The sequence below is a fragment of the Chrysemys picta genome, chromosome 22, assembly GCF_011386835.1.
Source record: "Chrysemys picta bellii isolate R12L10 chromosome 22, ASM1138683v2, whole genome shotgun sequence".
Classification (NCBI taxonomy): domain Eukaryota; kingdom Metazoa; phylum Chordata; order Testudines; family Emydidae; genus Chrysemys; species Chrysemys picta.
The window spans coordinates 14,148,312-14,165,462 of NC_088812.1; the positions used below are offsets into that span (position 1 = coordinate 14,148,312).

Sequence of the window (17,151 nt, forward strand, 5' to 3'; positions counted from 1 at the left end):
CCAACCCTTGGCAGGCCAAAGCTAGGACAGACCTGACCTCCTGCCCCTCGACTGGCCCCACCCAGCCCACCATTCTTTGTACATCAAAGAACCCCAGAGCCAGCCGCAGCCTCCCAGGGCAGGAGCAACCCTTGCGTGCTGTAGAAGAGCCATTAGCCTGGCTCTGAGCACGACCCCTCCTGCCAGTTTTGTGCCACTAGCCCTGGGAGCGATGCCAACCCACAGCCCATGTGTGCCTGCCCACGACCAGCCCACAGAACCATCCCTGAGCTCCGGTTTCTGATCCCCACGCAGGGCCGTGGCTGTGCACGGAGGTGGATGTGCCCAAGAGAACCCCAAGCCCAGTTTGCCGCAGAGGAGGGATGAAGGGGAAGCTGAGGGCAGGGATGCAGTGAACGGGTGGTGGTGGGAGGGCTGCCCCTTGGGGCATGATGCTGTGCTGGGTGGCCGGGGGATGTCCGGGAGCGGGAATGAGACCAGGAACCTCTTGGCTCTGATCCAGCCCAGCTGGGGGTATGTGACCTGCCTCAGCTCCCATCTAATATGTGGGAGCTCTCAGGCCAGGTCTCAGGAGGGGTTGTGCCCTTGTGACACACACACACACATACAGGTTTCAGAGTAGCAGCTGTGTTAGTCTGTATCCGCAAAAAGTACAGGAGTACTTGTGGCACCTTAGAGACTAACAAATTTATTAGAGCATAAGCTTTCGTGGGATATGCATCCGAAGAAGTGGGCAGTAGCCCACGAAAGCTTATGCTCTAATAAATTTGTTAGTCTCTAAGGTGCCATAAGTACTCCTGTTCTCTTTACACACATACAGGTGGCTTGTGGGCCCAAGAGCTGCTAGCCCTGGAGGCTGAACTTTCTCCCTCTCTTGGGGCACAAGAGGGGAATGAAGTTGTGATCTTTAGCTCTTGTTTTTGCAGCAGGTGCCCCCTAGGATCATGGCCTTTACCTACTACTCTGCCTGAGTGGGGTCACAGATCAACGAGCTTAGGGACCATTTGGCCCTCCTGTGTAACACAAGTCATTTAACTTCATCCAGTTACCCCTGCATTGAGCTCAAGAACTTGTGTTTGACTAAAACATCTTCCGGACAAGCCTCCAGCCTGGATCTGGGGACACCAAGAGATGGAAAATCCACCACTTGGGAGGTGGTTCCAATGGTTAAACACCCATCCAGTTAAACGTGTGTCATTTTTAATGTGATTTCCTCTGGCTTCAGTTTCCAACCATCGGTTCTCGTCCTGCCTTTCTCTGCTAGGGCAAAGAGCCCTGCAGGACCCGGGGTTTTCTCCCAGTGAAGATACTTGAGATGCTCTAATCGGGTCCCCTCTCAATCTCCTTTCTGATAAGTGAAACGGACGGAGCGTCTCTCACTGTGTGGCATTTTCTCCAGCCTGCAAATCAGTTTTGTGGCTCTTTTCTGCACCCTCGACAACTATCCAACATCCTTTTTAAAATGGGGATCCCAGGTCTGGCCGCAGTCTCCAGCAGCGGTCGCTCTCCCTGATGCAGACAGAGAGAAAATCCCCACCCTGCTGACTAGCTCTTTCTGCCGCCACATCGCCCTGGGAGCTGGGGGAGTCGTGTGTCCAGGATGACCCCGAAACGCTGCTGTCCAGGATCCCCCCCCCCCCCCCCATCTTGTAGGTCTGGCCGGCGGGCCTCGCCCACAGCGTACACGGGGCTGGGTGAAAACACGGGTTGTTTGAATGCGCTCAGCTCCTGCTCTACAGCGACGCCCCCCCCGCCCTGCTCATTGTGTGCACCCCTGACCCAGTCTGCCCCGGCCCCTGCCCAGCCTGGCTGCCCCGGGCCGGCTCCCGCAGCCTGCCCCGGTGCCCTGTGCCCTACCCAGCCCAGCTCCCCCGGCCCCTGCCCAGCCTGGCTGCCCCGGGCCGGCTCCCGCAGCCTGCCCCGGTGCCCTGTGCCCTACCCAGCCCAGCTCCCCCGGCCCCTGCCCAGCCTGGCTCCCCTGGGCCGGCTCCCGCAGCCTGCCCCGTGCCCTGGGCCCTATCCTGTCCCGGCCCCTGCCCAGCCTGGCTCACCCACCCCAGCTCCCCCGGCCTGCCCGATCCCTGCCCAGCTCCCCTGGCCTGACTCCCCCGGACCCTTGTGCCCGGCCCGGGCCCGGCTCCCCCCCGGACGGGCGGGGGCCTGACCCACGCGTCACACGTGGTCTAGCATGACCTCTGCCCCCAGATGGGGTCACGACCCCTAGAACCTGGCCTGCGCATGCTCGTGACCTTTGCCCCCCCGCGCTAGGGGGGGGAGTGGGGCCGTGGGGCGCAGGCGCAAACTGGCCGGCGCTTGCCCCCATCACGTGACGGGGGAGTCAGCTGGGCCCCGCTTCCGGCGCCGGGGGCAGAAGGCGGAAGCGCGGCCGCGCGGGCCGAGCAGGGACATGGCCGCCTCCGCCGGGCCCGCCGCGCCGCGCACCAAGACCAAGCGGAAGCGCTTCGTGCCCCAGCGCGTCAAGGTGCCGCGGGCGGCGGACCCGCTGCTGGGCGTGTTGGGCTGGGGCGTCCAGCACCAGGTGAGGGCGGGGCCGGCCCCCCACTGCCCCCCGGGAGCTCCCGGAACCCCCTGGAACCCCCCGATCTCGGCCCCTCGCTGCCCCCCCGGGAGCTCCCGGAACCCCGATCCCGGAACCCCACTGCCCCCGGGAGCTCCCGGAACCTCGGCCCCTACTGCCCCCGGGAGCTCCCGGAATCTCCCGGAACCCCGGCCCCCACGAGCTCCCGGAACTCCCGATCCCGGCCCCTCGCTGCCCCCCCAGGAACTCCCCCGCAAGCTCCCGGTCCCCTCCCTGGAACCCCCGATCCCGGTCCCCCTCTGCCCCCCCGAGAGCTCCCGGTCGTCCCCCCGGATCCCCAATCCTGGCGCTCCCAATCCTGGCCGCCACTGCGCGTCGCCCCCCCCCGGGAGCTCCAGGTCCCGGCCCCCCGCTGCTCCACCTCGGGAGTCCCCCATCCTGGCCCCCATTTCCCCCCCAGGAGCTCCCGGTCCCCCTCTGCCCCACGTTGAGATTCCCCTTCCTGGCCCCCCAACTGCCCCGGGAGCCCTTGATCCTGGTCCCTCTGGGGTCCCCGGCCCTGTTCCCTCTCTGATCCTGGGACCCCCGATCCTGGTCTGGGGCCCCTTGAGACCTCACTGTTCTGCTGGTTTGGGGCATCAAGCACCAGGTGGGGGTGGGCTCCTGGACCTCACAGCCCTCTGGGGCCCCCTGATCCTGGGCTGGGCCCCCACAGGCCCCCCCCCATGACTTCATTGCTCTCCTGGGCTGGGGTGTCCAGCACCAGGTGTCCCCCAGGGCCCCTTGATCGAGGCCCTTATTATTCTCTGGGGTGCCCCGATCCTGGCCCAGGACCCTCTGACCCTGAGCCCCTTTGATGTCACTGCAGCTTGGGTGTCTAGCCCTGGATGAGGGTGGGGCCCCTGGGACACCCCCCCCCCCAGCCTGAGAGTTTGTGATTCTCCCTCACCCCTGTCTGCCTCCTGGGAGTGAGTTGTGGGGTTCAGCACCTGGTGAGACCAGGACACTCGGGGCCCTCTGACTCCCTCCAGCCTAGGACCTCACTGTCTCTCTGAGCTGGGGTATCCCCCACCAGGTGAGACACCCCACACTATTCCCTCCTCCTGGGCTGGGCATCTCCTCTCCCTCTGCTTCCCCGCCCACCCTAGCATGAGTCACAATGTGAGTTCTGCAGAAGCTGCCCCTTTCCCCAGCCTTCATCTGAGGCAGAGGGTCTGATCGGGGTGGGGGTGGTGGTGTCCCAGTTCTGCAGGAGTTAGGGAGATCTGACCCTGTGGGTGGAGGTGTGAACTTTGTGGAGTTTCCTGCTGAACACCAGTTTGTGCCCCCACAGCTCCCGTCGGCTGCGCTCCTTAAATAGTCCTGATCGCTAGGGCTACAGCCGTGGTGCTCGGTAACCAGGTCACAGCACAAGGCTCCCTGGGAACGAGGGCAGGATTATTCTAGCCTGCAGACAGGGAACGTGAGGCTCCCAGGCGCTGCTGGCATCCCAGTCCTCTGCTCAGACCCCATCCCAGGGAGCCCTGTGGGTTTAGAAGGGGTGGCCTGCGCCTTTCCAAGCATGTGTACCGCATTCCTCGCTCTGGCGTGTGAGCACCTCCGCCCCCCTGCCTGACGGCGACTGGCCCGCCTGAGGGACCCTGGCAGGCAAGAGCTAGTGAGATCCCGAACGGGAAAAGCCCCTCGTGACCCGGGTCCGAGGTGGGGCGCAGCATTGTCGCGCAGCGGCAAGCTGAAAGGGGGAGAACGGCCCAGCCCCACGGTGCCAAGTGGGACCTGGAGCAGGCGTCTACACTGTGGGATCAGTGTCTCAACCCACATTTCTCTCGGGTGCGCTGTACCAGGGCCACCCCTTAGCCGCCGGCTGAGACCAGAAGCCAAGGGACCTGCCTGCTGATTCCAGGGGCTGTAAGGGACACTCCAGTCCAGCCCCCTAGAAAGCCAGAGCTCTGTGTCCTGCTTAACCAGCCCCAGAACAACCTGGACGTCCCAGTGTAGCAGGCTGATGGTACGTGGGCCTCGGAGCATGGAGTGTGGTGGTCCCTTAACCCCAGCCTGGCCAGCTGCTCCCTCCCTGGCTGGCCGTCCCGGGTGGTGCCTTGGCTTCGTCGGCTCCCTGCTGTTTGGTGTGTTTAATTTGTGCCCCGGCTTAAAAAAAATCACATGCCTGGGTAAGAAACGGAGCAGGTTTTCGAACCGGTGGCTCGAATGTCTGGCGGCTCGCGGAGTTCTCTCGCGTGGGCTCCCGTGCGCATGTACTTGCAGTGTTGTGTCAAGCTGCCGGGACCCCACCGCGTGCCGTCGCTTTGTGTCTGTTAACGCCGGGGCTCTTCGTGTCGAGGGCCCTCGCGACGGACGGTTCCCCTCTCAGGAGCGGGTCCGTGAGCGGTACAGGGCGCGGTTCTGTTTTGACTCCCCAGGGCAATGTCTGCTAGGCGCTTAAGGGGACTCAAGTGGCCGTTAATAACTCTTGTACGGTGTCCTTCACCCCTGGCTTGCAAGCACTTCACAGAGAGGGACGTACCATTTAGGGGGAACCGAGGCACGGGACGGGGATGGGACCTTGCCCAAGGTAGTAGAGCTGGGATATGAACGGGGGTCTCTGAGGCCTGGCGCGCTACCCACATGGCCTCCCAGTGACTCTGCGGGAGCTTGGTTACCTTCTAGCAGCTGATGGCAGAGCCCCCAAACGGCGCTGCGCAGCTTTGGGGACTGTCCGCACGGAGTCTGTAGGGCAAAGCCGGGCGGGGCGGTGACGGCCCCGCCCCAGAACTCACGCGGTTGCAGCATCTCCCCTTGTGCTGGGCTAAAACGGGCGCTCCCACCTCACGCCCGCCCTCCCAGCCAGCCCGCTCCTCCCACAGGCTTGATCGGCGTCTGCTCCCTGTGCCTGGGCTTTGGGGTGGAGTCTGAGCGGCTACAGGCCGGAGCCTGGCTTGTCCCAGCTGCTGCTTTCCTCTGTCGTGCTTGGCACCACCATGCCAAGCGGTGGGCGAGCCCCCTCCGTGTTAATCCACAGCCCGTTCCCAGAGCTCCCTCGAGCGCCAACTTAAATTGGCTCTTTATACATTGTTCCCCTGGGCTCCTGTCGCCCCGTTCCAATGGCCTGGCTGTTTATTACCCCATCCAGTAGGGGGCGCTCGCGGGTTGCCTGACACTTGCTGGTTTTTTTTTTGGCCATCCTAGCTGGCTCGGCAGGGACTTGCTGGGAACACTGCCCTACCCTGCCACGCTGTTAGAGGAATGGAAGCTGTTCCGTGTGGCGTTGGCTCTGTGCGCCTGGGCGAGGTTGGCAGGATACCCAGCGGCAGGTCTGAGCGCGCCTGGGGGTTGAACGCCGCCTGCTGACGCTCCAAACCTGCGCGCGGGGCGGGGAGTAACCCGCTTGTCCTGTGTTCCCTTGCCAGATCAATGAACTCAGCCAGGTTCCCCTGCCGGTGATGCTGCTACCCGATGACTTTAAAGCCAACTCTAAAATCAAAGTGAACAATCATCTCTTCAACAGGTGAGTCGCGGCAGGAGGCTGCCGCCCCCACGGAGTTTGCGGGGAGGGGGGCGTGTGCGCGCGCACAGCTCGCTGGCTGGTATCGAAATGGCTGAGGTTGGATCTGGTACATTACACCCTAGTGCACCGGAGATCAGACCGACTAGCTCATGAGAAAGCGGGGTCGGCGTCCTCCCAGGCGACAGAGTCCTGCCTCGGTGCGGGGCACTGGACTAGACGACCTTTCGGGGTCCTGCATTTCTCTGATTGCTTCTGTGCCGCCCTCCTGGCGTCACCCGCCGAACTTTGAGTCAGCCCCCTCCCTGTTAGAGCTCACTAACGCTCTCCGGGCTCTTCTCGCAGGAGCTGATGTGTCCTCCAGTTTGGGCAGCTTTGTTTGGGTTCCCCAGATTTCCAACCTGGGTGCAGGGGCGTCGCGGGGCCACGGGATCCATGCCGTGCCGCGGCTTTTAAACAGTCCCTTGGAGGAAGCCCTCAGTGAGCCAGGCCGCTCCCCGACGGGGTCTCGCCCTTCCTCAAGGGCCGAGATCGGCTCCTGGGCCGAGACTTTCCCCCTGTTGACGCACTGACACCAGGCAGCTGTTTTCAAAACCGCGCAGGGTTTATTAGGCAGCTGGAGCCCAGCCTGGGAAGCCCTGGGGGGAACGGAGAGACTAGAGGGTAAGAGGGCTCTGCCGAGCTCCGCCCAGCCAAGCTGCCGAAGATCCCGTCTCCGCTCGCTCGCTGTCAGTCCCAGGTCAGAGCTCGGTGTCCCGGAAAGGCCAGTTCCGATCCTACCCCGTGGTGTCCCGTTTGGGGTCACAGTTCATTTCCTGAGGCGTCCATTGTCTTCCACTGATACAGGCTGGTTCTAGCCGGCCCCCGATGAGCCTCCCCGCCCATCCCTACGTCCCACGCCCCTTGTGTCTTCTGCTCAGCCTAGGAGCAGCATTTTCACCTCTCGCGCCCACTGCGCCTGGCTCCTGAGTTTCTCTCCCTGCGCTGGGCGCAGCCTCTGGTGCCCTCGTGGTGGCAGCCCCTTGGCATTGCTGTGCTCGGCATTAGCCGCCGTTTCCCCAGCCCCTTCCAGGCCTAACACTCTGCCCTGGAGCTAGGAGCCCTCGCCCAGAGCTCTGGCTGTGCCGGTGCCCTCCCCTGCTGCCCCTCCCCTCTCGCCTGCCAGCCTTAACCACCCTGTACCTGGGCCCAGGCGAAGACTCAACAGCAAACGTGACCTAAAAGCTCCCGTGTGGGTCTCGCTTGCCCGGAGCGGGGCAGCGGGGACAGCCCTGCCACTCTGGCAAGGAGCTGGCTCCTGGAGCTCTGTCTGACAGCAGGGGCCAGGCAGGTGGTGCACGCTGCTCCATTGTGATCACTTAGTCAAGTGCCCCGAGCTAATTCCTACAGCAGATCGTTTGGACTCGCAGCCCGTCAGGAGTTAAAAACGGTCCACGATGGAGGCTCCACCATGAGGTAATTCCCCTCCCTGTTAAACGTCTGCCGCCTTTGTCTAGCTTCGGCTTCCGGCCGCTGGCTCTTGTTCTTTCTCCGCTCGGTGGAAGAGCCTGTTGTTAGATCTTGCAGACAGAGATCAGGTTCTCTGAAAACACCTGCGCCGTGTGCCACGGCTGTCAAAAAGCGAACCGCGTTAGGAGCCACTCGGAAAGGGAGAGAGAATCAGACAGAAAATATCCTAACGCCACTATCGAAATCCACGCTCTGCCCACCCCTTGAAGACTGCACGCAGATCTCGTCACCCTGCCAGAGAATTGGAAAAGGGCAGAGAATGATTAAGGGGATGGAGCAGCTCCCATGTGAGGAGAGATTAAAAAGTCAGGGACTGTTTCTCTTAGAAAAGAGACGACGGAGGCAGGTCTATAAAATCATGACCCGGGTGGAGAAAATGACTAGGGAAGTGTTGTTTCCCCCGTCTTGTGACACAAGAACCAGGGATCAGCGCCCCCCAGCCGCCTTGCACCTGCTTGCTGACCCCCTGCCAGCGTCCCCACCTGTGAGGGGATCCCTGGCTCTGTCTGGTGTCCTCCAACCTCTGCCTTCTGCTTCGACTGCCAGCAAGGAGGGTCCCCGACGCCAGGGGCGGGTTAAGGTGCCCATGAGCCGTGTGGTATTGGACTGAATCACACGGTTACGGCTGTGACTGTGCTAGGCTCCTGATCTCTTCCTGGGGCCAGCTGGTCCCTCTGGTTCTAAACACTGACCCCCTTCCCCTTTGCCCCGCCAGGGAGAACCTGCCCAGCCACTTCAAGTTCAAGGAGTACTGCCCGCAGGTCTTCCGCAACCTCCGCGAGCGCTTCGGGATTGACGACCAGGACTACCAGGTGGGTAGCCCGCTCCCTCGGTACCGATAGTGTGTGGGGGCAGGAGGGTGAATGTGTGTCCTGGGCCTCGCGTTCCAGGGCCCTGTGTGCATAGAGGGGGACGTACGCAGACCCACCCTGCGCCCCTTAAAGCTTTCCTTGGGACGCCTGCTTCTTGGCCAGAGGCGGGTTGGGACCAGCTGAGTCTCTGATATCGCTGGGGTGGTGCCTCTTGGTAAGGCAGGCCGCCGATAGCAGATGCTCCTGAAACTCACCATTTGCCCCATTAAAGGATGGAATGGCCCGGGGTGAGGTGTCCCCGGTATGGCCCGGGGTCACTTCTCACGCCTGCTCCCGCCCCCCAGGTCTCCCTGACGCGCAGCCCGCCCCACTACGAAGGTGAGGGGAGCGACCGACGTTTCCTCACGTCCTACGACCGGACGCTGGTGATCAAGGAGATCTCCAGCGAAGACGTAGCTGATGTGCACAGCCTCCTTTCGCACTACCACCAGGTACGGCCGGTGTCACTCTGAGGTGTCCCTGCCTCGCCACCTGGGGGCGCCAGAGCGAACCTGCCTGCCGCTGGGAGGAAATGAGCCGAGTTCTAATCCCAGTGCTGCCACCAACCTGCGGCCGCTAGGGCACATCACTGCCCCCCTCTTCTGGCTGGGGTCTCCAGAGGCCCGACCGGCTGGCGCCTCGCGTTCTGCCCTGGCCCCTGCCGGTCTGACGCGGCCCCGTCTCCTTGCAGTACGTGGTGAAGTGTCACGGGCTCACCCTGCTGCCCCAGTTCCTGGGGATGTACCGGCTCAGCGTGGACAGCGAGGAGACCTACATGCTGGTCATGAGGAATGTGTTCAGCCACCGGCTCGCCGTGCACAGGAAGTACGACCTGAAGGTAACGGGGCCAGTGGGCGGGGCCGGGGCAGTCACCTGAGCCAGGCTCCTGGGGGCACCCCAGTCCCTGCAGACACACGAGCTGCTGATCGTCCTGCCGGCCGGTCTAGTCTCTCTGTGCCCTCCTGAGCCCCCCTGCGAGGCTGCGTCACCAGGGGTCGGCCCAGAGCGTTGCACCCCGAGGGATCGATCGCCCCGGCTTCACCCGATTGGTCTCTGCCCTGAACCCCGGTTTCAGCAGCAGTTCGATAGAGACCCTCCTCCAGATTGGAGCGCCTTTCCTGGCCGAGGAGCTTCGCTCGCGCCTCAGGACCCCAGAGGGCGCCCCCGGGCTGGTGGGGATCGGGGTCAGGCCGGCCGGGGCTGTGCGGCACGCGGCTGGAAACCCCTCCGGACAGGCCCGCATTGGAGCTGTGGCTTTTGTCACTTTCCACACCACGTGGTAACCTAGTTTAGGGGCCCCATTTCCCCACAAAGGGCAGGTGGTTGCGACCCACCCTGGACCTGTTCATGCCCTCCCCACCCCGGCATGGTCCCAGGTGCTGGGGGTTGCTGCTTGGAGAGGCCAGCAGCAGCAGCTGTGTGGCTAGGGCCAGACGGATCCCGTAGCCAAGCGGCTCAGAGGTCCTGGGACTAACCCGGGGGCTCAGGGCAGTGCGGGGGGTTTAGCTGCTTGGCTCCCGTCCATAACAATCAGGTGACAGTCCCCTAAATCTCAGCTATCTTCTCCCTCGTGCCGTGGCTTCTTGTGGCCGCCTGCTCTGTGCCCCTCGCCACGGACTCCTGCGTGTATCTGACTCCTCCTCCTGCGGCCGGGGGCGGGGCTTGTGACTAATGGGCGGGTACCTCTCTTGCAGGGTTCCCTGGTGTCCCGAGAAGCCAGCGACAAGGAGAAGGTAGCTGAGGATGTGGGGGGAGGGGGGTCTCTGACCCATGGATCTCTCCTAGCTTGTTCTGGCAGGCGACGGCGCCCGGCCTCCAGGAGAGCAAGCAGGGGGCCTGGGTCCCTGACTGACGGGCGTCGCTGCCCCCAGTGGGATGGGCAGGGGTGGTGACCCCATCGGAGGCTGCTCCGGTAGGCCTGGCGGGCGTCTCCCGTGGCCGTCGGCTGTCCTCAGGCTGCCGCCGTGGTAGGGGTGCCTTGCTTCCCTTTCTGCAGATGCTCCTCAAAGCATCTGAAAACTAGGCCCCTCCTCGAGGGCTGGCTTGGTATCCGGGTCCTGCCCGCTGGGGCAGACCTGGGGCGAAGCTGCCAGCTTTCCATGCCTGGAGGTTGGGCCAACTACCCTGGGACTCCAGCCTTCTGGGATCCACCTCGCTGCTCACACAGCCGCCTCCTGGTGGGGCCGCCCCACGCCGAGTGGGAGCCGGCGCGAGCAGCGAGGTGCAGGGGGTGGCAGCTGTCGGGGATGCAGCCCTGTGCTTCCGTTTAGGGAAGGGGCTTGGGTTTGCCCTCAGAGGTCCCTGGGGCTGGGCAGCAGGCTGGGGGCAGCGGGAAGCTATGGGGTGTCCTGTGCCCAACTTAGGGGGATCTTGGTTAACTGGGACCTGCTGACTCCATGGGAAGAGGTGGGTTCAGTCCCCTCAGGGTGTGGGGAGGGGAGCCGCTGTCTTATCCCCCCACCCCAGGGAGCTGGAGTGTAGGATGGGCCTCTGATCTCTGATGTGGTGCCACTGCTGGGACGGGCCAGCAAGTGGGTTTGACGGGGCATCCCTGGCGGTGGGGGGAGCCAGGCTGGGCTCAGGCTGGGATCCCCTGGCCGGACAGAGCGTGCCGGGGAGCGGCCCAGCCCCCTTCGAAAGGCAACTCGAGCTGGTGAGGAATCAGCCGCTGTTAAATCCCGGACCGAAGCACCGGGCAGGGGGAGCGGTTCTCAGCCCTGCACGGCCACCCCTCTGCACGCTGCCCTCCGGGGAGGGGGTGCCCAAGGCAACAGCCCTCTCCCCCAGCACAGGCCTCGGTGGGCTCCGTGCGGAGCGCTGCGGGCCCTGGGGTCGCCTTGCCAGCGCTCTCCAGCTGCGGCTAGCTCTGGGGGCACTGATGCGAAGGGGCAGCAAGGCCGGTTCACGGGCAGGAGAGGGGATGAGCTGATGCCAGGCCCTTAACTAACCAGCCGCGGCGCCAAACAAGCCACGGCGAGATGCAGCTGGGGCTCTGCCGGCCGCCTCGCCCCGTTTGGGGGGGAAATGACCCGAGTTAGCCGGATAATCCTGATCTCGTTAGTGGCCTCGCCTGCCCTAAAGCCCGAGGGTGGCGTCAGCATCCAGTTAACGAGATTTGAGGGCCGCGAGATGATGGCGAGGGAGGGTTGATTGGATTGGAGCTCTCGGCTCAGCGGCCGGGGGAATCCTGCCAGGGTGAGGGGCCAGCCACCGACACCTGTTGAGTCTTTCCTCTGGGGGGAGCGGCTCCCTGACGGCCGGGCTGTTGTCGCCAGTTTCTCCTGCCTTTGGGCACGGGCGCCATGGCCCTGTCACCCCGTGAGCCCCGGAACCGTCCCAGGAGGGGCAGCCCCAGGTCTGACAGGGCCTCTTGTTAAAGGGGCCGTGGGCAGCGAGGGGGTTTCCCGGGGCGACTCCGTGAGCTGGGCTGCTCTGCAGGTCGTCCCTCGGGGCGTGGCCCCACAGGTGTGAGGCTGCTTCCGCCTGGGGACCCCCTCCTCCTTGGACCACTAACCGTGTCTGGTTCCTTCCAGGTCAAGGAGCTGCCCACCCTGAAAGACATGGACTTCCTGCACATGAGCCAGAAGGTGTACGTGGACGAGGGGCAGAAGGGCGACTTCATGGAGAAGCTGAAGAGGGATGTGGAGGTAGGGCAGGTGCCTCTGTCCCCTGGTGGGGCGGGGCGCGGGCACGGCTGACCTCCACGCCGAGGTGGCAGCTGGGATCGGTTGCGGGCACCGCCTGCGGGAGGGTGCTTGGGGGCGTCTAACCTTCCCGAAACAGCTCGTCCTCCCCGAGCCGATCGGCCCAGACCCGCCCTGGGCAGCCTGTCGAGCACGGCTTGTCCAGCAACCAAAACCGGCTACCGGGCTCTGCCGGACCCCTCGGGGGGGACTGAAACCTGTGGCAGAGGGATTGGGGGGTATCAGCCATGGGAAGGAAGGGCACTGCCTTGGGAGGCTTGGTGCCCCACTCCATGTCTCCTTCCCTTCGCTGGCCGCTTGGGGCAATAGCCCCTCCTTGCCCAGCCAAGAACCCAGAGCCCTGCCTGTGCCAGGCGATACGTTCCAGGGAGAGCCACGCAAAGGAGGGGCGGCAGGGCTGCTTTGCCAGGGGCACAGGCTGTTGGCGCTGGCTGGCACCCAGGCCCTGGCACTGCTGGGTCTCCCGCGCCCACAGTAGCAGGTCCCTCGCGGCTCCGCTGACATTCTCAGCTGTGGGGGGGGGAGGTGTCCCCAAACGTCCCTGCGGCCCAACAGCTCCAGAGAACTGCGTTGTGGGCCATGTCTAGCGCCTCTCCCTGGAGCGCGGTGCGGCCCTGTGCAGTCGGGGGTCTCCCCTCCCTGCAGATCGGGGCAGGGCAACAGCCCCTTAGAGCGGGCCAAAGCAGGGCCCTGCTCTAACCATTAGGTAACATGGCCTGAGTGGGAGCAGCGGTGGCTTCTGAGGAGCCCCCTGGGTGGGAATGGAGCCTTTCACTGCTGCCCCGGCTCACCCCCTGCCCGCTGCACCCCTAGTTCCTGGTCCAGCTGAAGATCATGGATTATAGCCTGCTGTTGGGCATCCATGACGTGCTCCGGGCCGAGCAGGAGGAGGACGAGGATCTGAAGGAGGAGGAAGAGGAGGGGGAAGACGTCATGGCTGTGGGCTCCTACGGGACATCCCCCGAGGGGATCGGCGGCTACCTGAACTCCTACAAGCCGCTGAGCCCCGGGGAGTTTGACCCCTACGTCGACGTGTACGCCATCAAGAGCGCGGAAGGTGAGTGGGGCTGGCAGTGCCACGCCGGGGGGCGGGGGGGGGGTGGTAGCTTTGTTCCTTCCTCGCTGGCTGGCCCAAAAGGTGTTCAAAGGATGGGAGCCCCCGGCCCTCGCGTTCGGGGCTGGATTTTCCCCCCAACGCCTCAAAAACAGGGCCCCACCCATGGGCGCTGGCCCGGAGCGCCCTGTGTGGCCGGTGGGTCGCACAGCCCTTTGCGGCAGCCTCAGGGACGGGGCCGGCCGTGGAGCTCGCCGAGAGTGGCAGGCCGCGGATCCACTGCGCCCGCGCCCGGACCCCTGGTCAGGGAGCTAGTGGGCGGGGAAGGGTCCGTTGAAGGTCTGGGAGCCGGGTTAAGCCGGGGTATGGCCTTTCCCCCAGGCGGGCCCCAGCCGGAGGTGTACTTCATGGGCCTCATCGACATCCTCACGCAGTACGACGCCAAGAAGAAGGCCGCGCACGCCGCCAAGACCGTCAAGCACGGGGTGAGTCCCGCTCGCGTCCAGGGCGGGGGGACGGAGCCGCCTGGCCACATGGGGGGCCCACCGGGGAAGGGAGGACAGCAGCTGGAGCTGCGCACGCCCCGCTTGAATTAGCCTCATTAAACACAGCCGGGCTGCCTGGCCTCTGGCCTGTGGACCAGCAGAAAACCGGGCGAGGGAGGGGGTGTCAGAGCTGTGGGGCAGGCTCTTGGCAAGTGTTGGAAGGTTGCCCTGGGGTGTTGGAGGGGGCGGGGGTTGGTTGGCGCTGATGCTGTTGTGCCCCCTGCAGGCCGGCGCGGAGATCTCGACCGTCCACCCCGAGCAGTACGCCAAGCGCTTCCTGGACTTTGTCACCAACATCTTCGCTTAGTCGTTACCCGCCCGGAGAGGCCCCCCTCCTTCCCCCCCGTCTCGTCTTGTGGGAGCTGAAGATCAAAGGTGTCCCCTGCCCCCCACCCCTTGGTCTTTGTGCCCCCCGCTGTTGGCTGGCCCGAGGGCTCAGCTGAGCTCCAGAGAAGCCCGGTGGCCGAGTGGGCCGGGCGGGCTCGGTTGCAAACCCAAGTGCCTTATCTTTATCCGCCCTGTCGGGCGGGAGAGCGGGGGATGGATCCTCTGACTGGGGTGGGGGGGCTGCTGGCTGAGGGGCCCTGTCAGCTCAGCCCATGTCTAGGGCTGGGGTCTGCAACCAGCCCTGTCTACAGGGCAGAGGGTGGGGGGAGGCAGCCCGGGCCCTGCAATATGCAATAAAAGATTCGACTCTTTGGTGCCTTAGAGGGGGCAGACAGTTCCCCCCCTAGCAACAGTGACACCCCCGTCCCGTTTTCCCGAGCCTGGGGATGGCAGCGGGTCCCCTCTCCTGCCCGCCCCCCGTGTGTGCTCCGCACTGGTCCCCCCCCCGCTCTCCCCAGAAGGGAGAAGGTTCTCTTGGCCTGTCCCGCGGTGTAATTTATTCCTAGGTGAAATCTCCCGGCTGGGGTCGCGGGGGCAGTTGTTAACACTAGTTTGCATTAGGGTCCCAGCCCCCCGCTCTGCAGCCACCTCTCCCCACACACTACGTCCCCGGGGCCTGCCCCCAGCCTCACCCGCACGAGGCCACGAGCCATGTTTGGTGCCAGAGCCTGGGTTCGAGGCAGGGCCGAGCTTTGGGCCACTGGTCCTCGTCTCTGGGCTGCTGTGGCCGGAAACTGCCCCGCGTGCCGGAGAGGAGCGACTGGGCGCAGAGCTCCCTCCCCCCGGCTGCGAGTATGCTGGGCTCCCGGGGCCAGCAGGCCCCCCCAAGGAGAGGGAAAGCCCCCCCCCTCTAATTCATTTCAGCAGCCTCTACCAGCCCCAGCACCTTCCTCCTGGCATGGGGCAGCTGGCGGGTGCAGTTCTGCCCTTCCTCCAGCAGGAGGCGCTTGCGGTGCTGCCCGTGGCTTGCAGGCAAGGCTCGTGCTAGATTCAGCTTTGCCTGCCCAGGGTCTCAGCGGCCCCAGGGAGGGGGCATAGCGTTGCTGCTCCCTGGCACCTGCTGGCCACGGGTTGGGCTTTCCCCTGGATGTGGGGCTGCTTCTGCCCTTGGCCTGAGCTCTCCTCAGCCCCGGCTTGGCTCGTGCGGTGAGCTGACAGCTAGCCCTGGGGGGGCAGGATATGGATGGGAAGTAGCAGAGCCTTACCGGCCTTGTCCCCTCTCCCCAGGCCTGGTCTGCAATCCGTTATCCCCACTGCTGCCTTGGGGGGGGGCACGGTAGAACAGGTCAAAGAGGTGCTCTGAACTCGCCCGTGGGCTGCCTGTGAGCAGGGCTGGCCAAGCGGGACGCAATGCCTGCTCCCCTACCCAGCGGGGGCAGGGGGTCGGCAGGGGCTCCCAAGCAGCAGGCCGGTGCCCGAGGCCCCAGCTGCGGTTCCCTGCCCTCCAGCGATCCCGCGACACGCAATAACGCTCCGTGCGCCAGCCTGGGCAGGGCCCCGCTCCTGCCCTGGGGCCGCGCAGGGAGAGGGGCCCTGCCGCCCGGGCTGCAGGTTAGTCTGTTGCACCTTCTATTTTTGTAAACTCTGGTGTATTTCCGTTCCCTGTGTCTGGATAGAAATAAATTATTGACTGACAGCAGCCTGGCTCTGGGTTCTTGGCCCTGGCAAGCGCCTCCCGAAGGGAAAGACATGGGGTGGGGCAGTGCCCGCCCTGCCCCTACTGGCTGGGTAGGGACTAAGGCTTGTGAACTTCGCCATCCATGCTTGGGGCAATGCCAGAGCTGGGGGTGAGGCTGCGGTGCCCCCAGCCTGGTGCTAGGGGGGCAGGAACAGGGAGGGGTAGCACCTTTCTGACCCCTGCAGCCTGGGCATGAGATGATCCTCGTTCCTTTGGGGCTGCTGGCCCCTGCCCTGGGGGGGTGTTTGGGGGGGCAGGCAGGCAATCTCTGGTTGGGGAGAAAAAGGTTCTGGTGTTTTGTAGCTGCACCTAGGGGGAGATAGCCGAGTGGTACCCCCAATGGGGGGGGGCCTCCTTTGCTCCCTCATGGCTTCTGGCACCAGCGTCACCCCCCAGGGGAGCTCGTCCTCACCAGCCACCTCTATCCCCTTGCACCCATCACCCCCAGCCCTGGGCTGATCCCCCTGAGCTGCTACTGCGTGCCCTGAGCGCTGGGGGGTGGGTGTCACCGTAGTATTATCTGCCCTCCCGGGTACGCCTGGCTCGGATGAAACCAGCCGCTCGCTTAGAGCCAGCACGACCCGATTTCATGCTTTCAAAATCCTGGCTTGTCCCTCGCTAGTGGGCACATCTCACCCTCGGTGCCCTGGGCCCAGGCAGCTGCTCTCTCTTCTAACCCCTTCGACGGGCAAGGGTAGGGGTGGGACGCGCACTAGGTGTTACTGGGCTTGTGAGAGGGGGGCAGTGAGGCCTAGCAGGTCTGGGACTCAGGAAACCAGGGTTCTGGTCCCGCTTCTCCCGACCCGGTGTTGGCCCTTGAGCAAGTCACAGCCTGACTCTGTGCCTCAGTTTCCCTCCCTGCTCTGGCTGTGTAGCCTGCATGCACTGTGGGTCGGGGCCTGGCTCCAGCTCTGCCTCGGCACTGGGCCCCACAACCTTGCGGGGGACCCCTGGATGCTGCCTAAACCCAGGTAACAGCGATGACAGCTCTGGGGTAGTGTCGCTTCCCCCCAGCCTTGGCACTGCCCCATCCCGCCTATGGTGCCAGCCCTGCTGCTTGCAAAACATCCAGCCCCTGCCCTGTGCTCTGGGGGCAGGAGGCACCGTCCAGCTGGGCTGCGCCTTCCTGTTAACTCCCCCTGGTGATGCCCTTGGCCCACCCCCTCCCTGGGTTTCTCGGGGAGCCTGTTCGGTGCGGTGAATCCCCTGCCCCCTCTGCCAGGAAAGGCCCCTCCCAGCCGGGCCCACCAAGCCCCCCTGGTTCTTCAAGGGGTCTCTGCTCCACGGGGCTGGCTCTCTAAGGGGGCCCCCCAGCATGGTTGGGCTTTGGGCACCAAGCGGCTGGGGGGGGGCTAACGGGCCAGGGGCTGCAGGGCCAGTAG

At 64.6% G+C, this 17,151-nt stretch overlaps 1 protein-coding gene across 3 annotated transcripts; it reads left to right on the forward strand.

Annotated features, from left to right (window-relative positions):
• The first annotated feature begins 2,336 nt into the window (after positions 1 to 2,336).
• Positions 2,337 to 15,730, forward strand: PIP4K2C (phosphatidylinositol-5-phosphate 4-kinase type 2 gamma). 3 transcript variants are annotated; one of them, XM_065576625.1, is made up of 11 exons: positions 2,400 to 2,539; positions 4,384 to 4,547; positions 5,947 to 6,044; positions 8,266 to 8,362; positions 8,707 to 8,853; positions 9,093 to 9,239; positions 10,096 to 10,134; positions 11,935 to 12,048; positions 12,919 to 13,162; positions 13,541 to 13,644; positions 13,931 to 15,730. In XM_065576625.1, the coding sequence occupies exons 2-11, from the start codon at positions 4,545 to 4,547 to the stop codon at positions 14,009 to 14,011; spliced, it is 1,074 nt and encodes a 357-aa protein (XP_065432697.1). In that variant the 5' UTR covers positions 2,400 to 2,539; positions 4,384 to 4,544; the 3' UTR covers positions 14,012 to 15,730. The 3 variants fall into 3 exon arrangements, with proteins under 3 accessions (XP_065432696.1, XP_065432695.1, XP_065432697.1); XM_065576623.1 differs by lacking the exon at positions 4,384 to 4,547 and having other exon boundaries at positions 2,338 to 2,539; XM_065576624.1 differs by lacking the exons at positions 4,384 to 4,547; positions 10,096 to 10,134 and having other exon boundaries at positions 2,337 to 2,539.
• The last annotated feature ends 1,421 nt before the right edge of the window (positions 15,731 to 17,151 follow it).

Excerpts from the sequence above, each read along its gene's own strand:
- PIP4K2C (XM_065576623.1), top strand. The coding sequence starts at position 2,408 with ATGGCCGCCTCCGCCGGGCCCGCCGCGCCGCGCACCAAGACCAAGCGG. Across the intron at positions 6,045-8,265 it reads AACAATCATCTCTTCAACAG|GGAGAACCTGCCCAGCCACT; the intron begins GTGAGTCGCGGC and ends TTGCCCCGCCAG. Across the intron at positions 12,049-12,918 it reads AGCTGAAGAGGGATGTGGAG|TTCCTGGTCCAGCTGAAGAT; the intron begins GTAGGGCAGGTG and ends CTGCACCCCTAG.